The sequence below is a fragment of the Poecile atricapillus genome, chromosome 5 (genome assembly GCF_030490865.1).
Source record: "Poecile atricapillus isolate bPoeAtr1 chromosome 5, bPoeAtr1.hap1, whole genome shotgun sequence".
Lineage (NCBI taxonomy): Eukaryota > Metazoa > Chordata > Aves > Passeriformes > Paridae > Poecile > Poecile atricapillus.
The window spans coordinates 15,666,576-15,676,970 of NC_081253.1; the positions used below are offsets into that span (position 1 = coordinate 15,666,576).

A 10,395-nucleotide genomic window follows, 5' to 3' on the forward strand; every position below is an offset into this window, starting at 1 on the left:
AGTGAGGATTTTGTTTGCCCAAGTGCATGCAGAGTTTTTAAGGCTCCTGGGAGGGAGATGAACACCCTTATTAATGTCTAGGTCCACCTAAACAGCAAGGAAGTTGATCCCAACAGCTCTTCTCTCAGAGCTAATGAGATGGTCTGTACATCTGACATGGTGGAGGCTAGGAAGCTAATGCAGAAGAAACAGCATACTACATACTACTACCACAGCAAAAGCCTCCACACTATCAGAAACAACCAAAGACACATCCCAGTGCCATGGGAGACAAAGTAAAGAATTCAGAGACAAACATTGAATGTCTCTGCAAAGATCCAGAAGCCAATCTGTTACACACTTTGGGGACATCCAGGATGTACTGTGGAATGAAGTGCTCCTGTTTTGCTTCATATGTGTGTGCTCTCAGCCTCACAGTCAGGCACCACGATGGACAGATGGTGGCATCATTCTCAATGTTGGTGTAGTGTCTCATCACCTGCAGACATACAAGGGACAGCACAGTGTGTGCAGGGAGTGTGGCAAGAACTTCCCAGAATCACAGATTAATCTGAGTTGGAAGAGACCAAGTGTACATACTATATCAAGCAGCTGCTTGTTCAATGACATCCCTGGGGCTAAGGAATTGACATTTTCAGGGAAGAAGGACTGACCAGTACCAGATGAGAAACAAAGAGAGAGAGAGAGAGACTTGTAAATGCTAAGTTTTACTTACCAGGGTGTTTCTGGGTGCTAAATCTCCTTTAACTGCAGACTCATGTAACGTGAATCCTATGACACTTGGGAGAAGAGCGGCTGTATCTTGCCCTCCACAAGTAAAGCTGCTGAGGGCACTAAGACCAAGTTATTGCCCATCACCCAGGCCACAATAACCATTCTTGTGCAGGCTCACATCTACACTAATAGCGCAATAATTCATATTAATTTCCTCTTTAGTGAGGTGTACCATGCTTCATGTTCCCTAGGGGTAAGAGCAAGTGTACTGCGCACATGCATGAGCTGTGACTTGTTTCTGTCATTTCTCTGCCAGGATACAGATGAAAGAAAAACTTTAACCCAACAGTGTATCAAAGCAGTGGCCAAAATAGTTAATAGAGGTGCTAGCTTGTCAAATTCAAAATTAAGGATTTAAACTGAATTTTAACCCCCCCAAAATACTTTATTCTGCAAACAGTTGCTTGCTAGGTCATCTCTGGTCTTAGTAATTCCTACTAACCTTGTAAACAGCAAAACCTTCCAGCTCTGCTGCATAAAGACTGTTGAGCTGAGTGGGCTTGCAAAAGACACGGAAGGTTGAAGACTTCAGTGGTGGCATATCACAGATTCTGGGGTGCACTTGGAAAGCACTGCCATGGTTTGGAGTCCAGGCAACAATGATACTTCCTTTGGTATGGTTGGTCACACAGAGAGAAAGAGGTTCTGCCTTGTGTGGTAGTATGCAGCATCCAAAATCATGCTCCCTGGGGCTGACACTAACATGAGCAGGAAATGAGGCCAGGTCGCTGCTTACACCATCATAGAAATATTCAGTCATAGCATTGGGTTCAAAGTATTCCTTGGGTGGCTGGTCCTCAGAAATCTACAGGATGGAAATATCTCAGTGTGAGCAGGGAAAGCGTGCCTCTGGGAGACACCAGGCACTGATTGTCTTCATGAGCAAGAAGGCATGCAAGATGCATTTCAGTAAGAGTTCCTAGGACAGCTCAAAGTGTAGGCTTCAAGGAGGCTTCTGTTTGTAAGCCTCAATCTGAAACTGAAGATCAAGCAAAATATGACCCCATGATTGAGTTAAAGCCAGAAAGAAGCTTTGTGGCTGAGTTAGGGTAAAAGCCAGCTGACAAAGATAGTGTTGGTGTGTGCTGGGAACATCAACAGCAGAAATACTAAAGAAACCAGTCTGGCACTAGCAAGCCCTTCTAGATCTGTCTTCTGTATGACAGATACACAGGATATACAGAGAAGTGTCTTAGATTCCAGGGGGGGCAGCTCATACCTCAGGGGGAAGCATGAGGGCTCCCTTTTCATCCATCTGCAACTTCCCATCCTTCAGCATCATACTCAGGATATCAGGAGGGTAGAAGGTCAGTCCCCTCACCATGTTGGTTCGGTACCAGGAGAGGTGTCTTTCCTGAAGGGTGATTGGCTTAGCTGTATCTGAATGGCAGGTACCAAAAAAGTCCACATACATGGGTTCCTGGGAAAACACAAGACAGAAGAAACAAACTGTCCTGTGATTACTCTAAGAGTTACATTATACTAGTATCTCACTTCCAAAACTATGCCTGGGAAAGTTTTAGGCTGCCATTTACTATATGTCTTGATGTGACACAAGAACTTTCTTGAAACAGGAGTGAAAATTGAAGGCACTCAGTGAATAGCTATGAAACTAAAGTTAGGACAGAGACCTAAATGGACAAGATCACTAAGGATGCACCTCACCCTATCCATAGGCATTACTGACAGTCCACATCCTATTGCTGATAGGAACCTGCACCATGGGGATTCTGCTCAAAAAAGAGTGCAGGTCCTGCACTTGAGTCACAATAACCCTAGGCAGCATTACAAGCTTGGGGCAGAGTGGTTGGAAAGCTGCTCATCAGAAAAGCACCTGTGGATGATGTCTGACAACAGCTGATCATCAGAGAGCCTTCTGATGGCCTGGGTGGCCAAGAAGGTCAAGAGCATCCTGGCTTGTATCAAAAATAGTGTGGCCATCAGGACTGGGGCAGTGGTTGTCTCTTTGTACTCAGCACTTGCGAGACTATGTCTTGACTACTATGTTCAGTTTTGGGCCCCTCAGTACAAGAAAAACATTGAGGGGCTGGAGTGTGTCCAGAGAAGGGCAATGAAGCTAGTGCGGGGTCTGGAGCACAAATCTTATGAGGAATGTCAGAGGGAGCTGGGGGTGATTAGCCTGGAAAAAAAAAGGCTCAGGGGGAATTTTATTGCTCTCCACAATTACCTGAAAGGAAGGTGTAGCCAGGTGGGGGCTGGTCTCTTCTTCCAGGTAAGAAGTGATAGGACAAGAGGAAATGGCCTCGAGCTGTGTTTGGGCAGTGGTTAGATTGGATATTGGGAAAAATTTCTTCACCAAAATGGTTGTCACCCCAGTCTGCCGAGGTTGACAGTTGAATCATGATGCCTGGAGGTATTTAAAAGACATGTAGATGAGGCACTACATGGTTAGTGTGGACTTGGCAATGCTGGGTTAATGCTTGGACTCAATGACCTTAGAGGTCTTTTCCAATCTTAACAATTCTGTGATAGGTATCAATGAAAATGCAGTGGGAAGAGATTGCAGGGACCACTGAGACAGGCCAGTCTTGTTGGATTACACTGGAAGATGCCTCTAAAGTATCACAGCAATGAAACTACCCTTTGCCTCCCATACCTGGTGGTGGACAAGGCACACGACTCTGCGGTGATAACTCATGGGGTGAGTAGGTCGAAAGATGACCTTCAGTGTTAGTGTTGTTGTGCCCTCCAAGACTCCACAGGGGCAATCCAAGGAGAAGACGCTCCCTTCGCAGTCAATATCAAACTGATAATAGGCCGGGACATCTGACGTGTTGCTGATTTTCAGTGTCTGCACCAAACTTTCTCCAACACTGATCCAGTTAAAGTCCACAGAAGACTGGTGCAGAGACACGGAAGGACCTAGCACAACATGCAAGATAAGATTCTGGACCTGTCATAGCTGTTTCTTCCAACATGTCACAAGACACTTCTGCACTTAACTGATATTCCCAAACAGATTCAACTCTTCAGCAAAACCACTAGTCCTAGCAAACAGTTGGACATTCACTTAAAACAAGTATAAATCCCAAATGGCACAGCAGGGACAGCCAGAATCCCAGCAGGAGTTTAGTCTGTGACTGCAGGCTATAATTCCTAGTCCTTTCCCAAGCACTAACCTTTTCCCTCCACTGGTAAGAAGCTGACAGGGAGAAATGGGAAAGGCTTTGGTACCTTTACATGAGCCAACCACTTTCAGAACAGTCTCCAAGTGGTATCCAGCAGATGTGATAGTGAAATAGTCAGTACTGTGCTCTCCTACTACTTGAGGCTGAAACTGTATGCACAAGACCAGCTTCCCTTTGGCAGGGACAACACCATGGGACACATTACAAGAGAAAACATAATCACAAAGCAGAGGGTCTTTTGCTCGTTCTATTGTACACGGTGCATCAACCTACAAGTAGAAAAGAAATAGGTTAACAAAGGAGCCAACATGAGCCAGGATGGCTCTGAGTGAAGGACACTAATCAGGTAAGAGCTATAGTTTTCAGCAGCGCTGAACACCACCAAGAACACCAAGGCCACCACAGAATCGTTGTGCAGCAAACCTCTGCGATCTTGTTCTGATGGAGAATGGGTGACAACAAGCTCACAACATGCTCAGAAATCAGCAGGCTACAGCAAAACTCCTGGTGATCTCTGGGGTTGGAGTGTCCTTCCTAGTCGGTGGAAAAATGGCTCAAGGTGTCCCTAGGGGACAAAATAGCCTAAGTGACTGGCTGTCACCAGGGGAACATGCAGGCAGGTAACTCATTTCCCTCTATCCACAGTTCCACCTTGTTTATGGGTCTTCTTTTCCCAAGAAAAAAAAAGCTGGTGCTCTGATACCTTACTCAAGACCCTTTATAAAACTGTCCTGATCCTTGCCTGGCAATGCTGAGCACCACTGCAATGTGAATAGTAACAGTACAAAAATGAGTGTGTCTTTTCCACTCCCAAGCTGCAAGGCCCGTGGAGGAGTCAGCACTGCTGTCATCCATGTCAGCAGTCTGTGAGTACATCCAATGCTTAAGAGGCTGGGATGGGCTGAGCTGGCACAGGTAACAAGGTGCCCAAATCCATTTGACTTTTTGAACAATTCACTGGGCTGCAGTCCAGAGAGGACAGATCCATCAGTTGCCTAGGATGCACACACACACCAATTTAAGACTGACACAACTGCCACACAGGACTGATGGGCTTGTCCAGATTGAGCAGGAGAGCTGCAGGATGCGAAGGACATGGCTGCCTGATCTGGACCAAACACAGAAGGGAAGCAGGGGGAAACTGCAATACCGCGCTGCAAATGGCTAAGTTGCCAGCACTGTATCTGGAAGGCAAGGGTGAATGGCATGGCTGGTAGGGGAAGGCTCATCACCTCTGCTCCATTCACATTCGCACTTAGGTTATCTTTGCAGCATTAAGGGAGATATACAAGACTACATATCCCAGAGAAATATGTCAGCTTGCCAGCTTCTCACAAGAAGTCAACCTCCCTTCTCCTCATACCACAGACATGTTGAAGATTTCCACAGACTTCTCCACAGTTGTCCCCACTGGTACTGATCCAAAACACAGGACATCCTGAAACTTTCCAGGCTGTACACCTTCAGACTGCCCTCCTGTCACGCTCACATACAGCCAGGGGTATTTGGCTGTTAAAAAGAATAGTATACTGGATTAGGAAAGACAGGTGGAACCTCCATTCTTGGATATTCAACACTTAACTAGACAAGCCTCTGAAGAACCTCAGAAAACTCTGAAGTTAGATCTGCCTTCAAAGTTGGCCCTGTTTTGAACCAAATAAGCTCCCTTCAAGCCCTAATTTACTTAACTCCGAATCACATTTTTTGCTTGTCGGTGGCCATACAAGTCACTTCAAGCAAGGACTTGATAATGAAATCATTGCTTATTTTAGCTTGCATCCAGAAAGCTTTAGAAATTTCCCTCTGCTTCTGTGTCTAGCAGGGACAAACAGGAGATGCTGAGTGCAGACAAAGCCAGGAGTTTGTGGAGGCTTTTCCCAGTGAATTCCTTTCATTTCTTCCCATCTATCAACTTAAACAGGCCTTGGAAATGCTGGTTTGGCCAAAGCATGCCACAGGGCATATTGGACCCCTGTCTCTTCAGATAACACTTCCAAATTTTTGCCAATTGGCAAAAATATATTAGAGAATTTCACAGGCCACTTTCAAACCATGGGCTTCACTTGCTAATCACAGAGTGCTAATCAGAGTGCAGGCCCTCCATGTATCCCTGTGGAATGCTATTCTGGAGTTAGGGGTAATACACATTTCTTTGAAAGTTAAATACAAGAAAGACTCACCTAGGGCTTTTAGATGGATTGTCCTCTTTTGTTTCACTTCACCTCCAAACCAGCATGTTGCTGTTGCATCATGCACCCCAGCCACCTTGGGCTGGAAGATCACCTTGACCATGCGCTCAGCACCTGGGTTCAGTGTGTCATTATCAGGAATCATTGAGAAAGGGCTTGGTGTCTCCCAGGCAAAGACACTAACGAGATCCCTAGGAAATGGAGATACATTTTAAGCAGGTTAATGGATCATTTGCTGCCTATTCAATCATCCATAGGATGGACCTTTCCCAATAGGCTATTCAGTTAGAATGTGAAGCAACCAGCGCTGAATAGAAGAATATCAAATGTAGCTGGACAAATATGTGATGCTGTGAAGAAATCTGTCTCTAGTCTCTGCAAATGCTCTGTTCACGCTTTAATGAATCTTAGTTATTACAGCTAAGAACTTTAAAAATGACCATAAGGTGATAGCAAGCAAATCAGCTCCCCAATTAAGTATTTGCTTTTCCTGCATCTAAATTTGCAGCTACTTAATTCCAAATGAACATTTGTTCTTCTGTTATATTCTCAAGTGAGAAGAGAGGATTGAGCCATTTCCCTAATATCTCCTTCAATTTTCCAGAGCCTCCTTTGTTTGTTTGATTTCTGCAAAGAACATTATATGCCATCAGCCTTTACTGTTTTGTTGATCTAAAGCTGTGTGTTGCTTACCATCCTTATCCTCAAACCTCCTGGGCCTCTCACTTGTAACAGATTATTTCCCCAAGTGGACACTGAAACACTTGAAATGATTGGAATCACCTGATTGGAAGTACACCTCCTCCTTGCCTGGGAACTTCACTGCATTCCTTTTTACAGTACTATCCCTCCTCATTAAAATAGGACAAACCTTGGTAACTGGGAGCATCCTTGCTCCTAAATGACTAAAATGTTTCCAGTTGGTAGCTCATCCCTCCCTGTTCATGCTGGGCAGGTTGCCTTCAGTTAAATGGAAGCCCAGGTCTCTCCAGTGAATGTGGGATGTTCTCAGTGGGACACTGTGCTTGTCCCCACCTAGTTCCTGTGCATGAACGGTTCTCAGCATATTTTGGCAACAAACATATGTGAGATGCCAAGATGTGCCCACAGTGACCTGAACTACCATTCTGCTGCCTTTTCTGCTGAGTCCTTAGGGAAGGCAGAGTTTTCTTCCTGTTAAGGGAGCCAACAGAACTAATAACCACTGGAATGAATTGCATTCACTGGAGAGTCCAAGAAAGTAGCAAAAATACCTGACAAAACAGAAAGAGCGTCTGCTTAGCCACCTCTCACTCACCCAACGTTGCACACAGGAAACGTCGCCTCCGTAACATTGTGGATAGCACAGACAGGCAACTGGACAGCGGCCGGGATGGACAGACAGAAACGTGGAAGCATAGCACGCAGGGTAACAGAGAACTCACCCTCAGCTTTCAGAAAGTGGATGCGGTCTTCATAATCCCTCTGCACACAGAAAAGCAAAGGGAGACAGCAGTTAGATGGATTCCACCTTGCAGGTGCTGCAGCTCTACCCATGAATATCTGTCACCTTTACCTCTGCAAGTGCTGGGGAAAAAAATGTTGGCAACAGAGGCAGCAGTGGGGGCCTCTGTGCAGGACAGAAAGTATATAAATCACTCAGAAAAGGCAGGCAGCATGGAAGGTACTCAGGGATACTCCTCTGTCAGGGAACACACAAACACCCTCATGGAGAGCAATTGAAGACCACATTAGTTTCACCTGGTTTGTTTCAATGCAGATGGATTTCTTTCAGTATTTTCAAGATTCCAATTCAGCTGAACTGAGGCATGTACAGCCTTTCTTTGAGCTCCATGAGCACAGAAGTATTAATCTTTGATTAAATGCTTTGTCAGCTAGAGATCCAAGCACATAACACACAAAGATGCAGCATTGACAGCACTGTGTACAAATAGCCTCAGGACATCTGCTAACCAGCCAAGATAGAAGGAATTGAAAGATATGTGTTTTCTATGCTTCCCATTTGTCACCCCTCCTGAGTAACACTTATACAGGTAAGGGGAGACCTTGGACACTGCAGCACACACAGTCCTTGCTCTCTCTAAGAAAGGCAGCCTGCTGCTTTAGCAATTGATGTGCTGCAGGCAAACTATTCACTAAAAATGGAACAAGGCCAGTAGCTTATTTCATAAAGGAAACACTGAACAGTCATCAGAAAATCATGACACCAAGACAGCAGAGTACTGGGAATCTGTCCAATGACCATGCTCTATGGCTAGGACAGAGATACACATCAAAGACATACAGCTATTGACAAGAGCCAGAGATCAATACTCAGAGCCAAGACAGACACTACAAACAACCTGAAAATCAAGAAAAGGGCCTGGCTAAAATCATTGCTGTTTAAAATAAAGCTTAAAGAAACACCCTTCCTCCAAAAGAAGGGAGGCCCCTGACATATCCCCTTAGAAAACCAGTAGCCATTGACTGTAGAGGCCTTGGAATCTCCTCAGAGGCAGAAAGCGAGTCCCTCAACCCAAGGTTCTGCAGTAAAACCACCCAGATGTGTTCCCTTGGGCTCAAACCAGGTGTGGACAGTTTAAGCACCTTATCTTACTGAGTTGAAAGGCAAAAGTAGTACATGAAAAACTGGGAATAATTTTTGTGAGGATTCCTCTTAACTACTGGCAAACTCTGCAGAGAAGTCAGGGATTAGGGCTCCCTCAGGTAATGAAGATGTGGAGAGAACAGGAAGGTCATTCTGCCCACTCCTTCTATGCTAAAATTTCCCCAAGGACTCATGCATTGAGGAGAAAACAAATCAGAAAGGACAAGAGAGGCAGAGGCCCACTGTCCTCCCCCGGAATGCAGACAGCACTGAGAGCAGTTGTGATGTTGCTACTTTACCTTTTCACTGGGCCGGAAAACGATGGGCAGAGTTACAGACATACCAGGGTTCAGAGTAATCAGCTGCGGGAAAACAGTGAAGAAGAACGGCGTGGAAGGAGAGCTAGATAACAAAATCAAAACAAGAGATTTTGTCTAACAGTAGGCAGCTTAAGTTAGACAGCAGGAAACAGAATAAATAACCAACACCTCCAGACCCCACAATTTAGAAGTACTTTACACACTGAACCCCAAGGGTACTTTGGCAGCAAAATAGTAGAGAGGGACAGAACTCAGGTGTCCAGAAAACCTGTTCCCAGCTCTAAGTACCTACTCCTTCCTTGAACAATATTTTACGTTTACATATATGTTTTGCTGTATGAGCAAAACATATATGGTTGACACATTTGAGTTTCAGAGCAGGGAGGGTCACAGGGACTGCTGGAATGGCTCAACATCCAGAGGGACTCCGGGAGCAATGGTTTTAGGTCATACTAGTGACTGGCTGGCATACATCCACAATTAAAATCTCACTAGACTGGAAATGCCTCACAGACAGAAGTATCAGCAAAAGAGAATTTAAAACAAGGCATTTCATTTAACAGACTTCTGCCAGGAACAAGGCCTGTGTTTCTGAATTAGCAGGTTTCTGTCCTGCAACGTAAGGGTGGACACATTGTCTCCAGCACAGCACCCAAGGGGAGAGAGGGAAGATGAATCTGAGAAAAGGTGCTGATATGCCTGATACAGCACAAGGAGTACAAAAGACAAACAAACTTTCCCACGCACCTGTAACTCAGCTTCTGGGCTTTCCCATGTACATTTTTCAAGGTCAGGTGTTTGATCATCTCTTTTCCAAGTTCCCAGCCATGCCAACTGAGTGTTTCAGGCACCTCAATGCCCCAGAATATGACTTTCTTCTTCTTTGCCTCTCTTGCAGACACCTTAGGGAGCAAGCAGCATTTTAGAGGAAGAGAGGAGAAATCACTCAGTCTTTTCTCTACGCTACAGGCTTCTGACTCTAGCACCGGATGAGAGGAGCCACCCCGCGGCAAAACTCTGGGCCTCTCCAAAAGCCCTGGCTCAGAGAGGACACCTCCTGGCCACAGCCCAAATAGCAGATACTAAAAGGTGTGATGGACGACGGATGCAAAGGCTAAACGTTTATTTCTTTCTCTCCTCTCCCTGTCTGCCAGACAATCCACCCACGTCAGTAGCACTCTTTGCTCCTCCGCTCACCTTCCTGTCATAGCCACTCTTCCGAAAAGAGTCAGAGCTTTGGGGCTCGTCATGCGCCCGAGGAAGCATCTGAGAAACAAGAGGAAAAAGTCCTCACACGTGCTGCTCCCGCACCCACAAAGCCTTTGCTGCCAGGAGCTGGGCACTCCCAGCCACCCGACGCCCCTCCTCAGGCTCCT

The 10,395-nt window shown here is 45.7% G+C and overlaps 1 protein-coding gene across 1 annotated transcript in view; it reads right to left on the bottom strand.

The window, feature by feature from the left end:
• The window catches only part of CFAP65 (cilia and flagella associated protein 65), a 30,846-nt gene extending 21,009 nt beyond the window's left edge, over window positions 1-9,837 (bottom strand). Inside the window, exons 1-10 of the mRNA XM_058839274.1 lie at window positions 9,767-9,837; window positions 8,999-9,101; window positions 7,410-7,576; window positions 6,104-6,303; window positions 5,287-5,432; window positions 3,970-4,192; window positions 3,392-3,657; window positions 1,994-2,194; window positions 1,217-1,579; window positions 341-478 (exon numbers count right to left, since the gene is read on the bottom strand). Coding sequence (XP_058695257.1) covers window positions 341-478; window positions 1,217-1,579; window positions 1,994-2,194; window positions 3,392-3,657; window positions 3,970-4,192; window positions 5,287-5,432; window positions 6,104-6,303; window positions 7,410-7,576; window positions 8,999-9,101; window positions 9,767-9,825 — 1,866 coding nt within the window. The 5' untranslated portion in view covers window positions 9,826-9,837. The remainder of the gene's footprint in view (window positions 1-340; window positions 479-1,216; window positions 1,580-1,993; window positions 2,195-3,391; window positions 3,658-3,969; window positions 4,193-5,286; window positions 5,433-6,103; window positions 6,304-7,409; window positions 7,577-8,998; window positions 9,102-9,766) is intronic.
• Window positions 9,838-10,395: the final 558 nt, after the last annotated feature.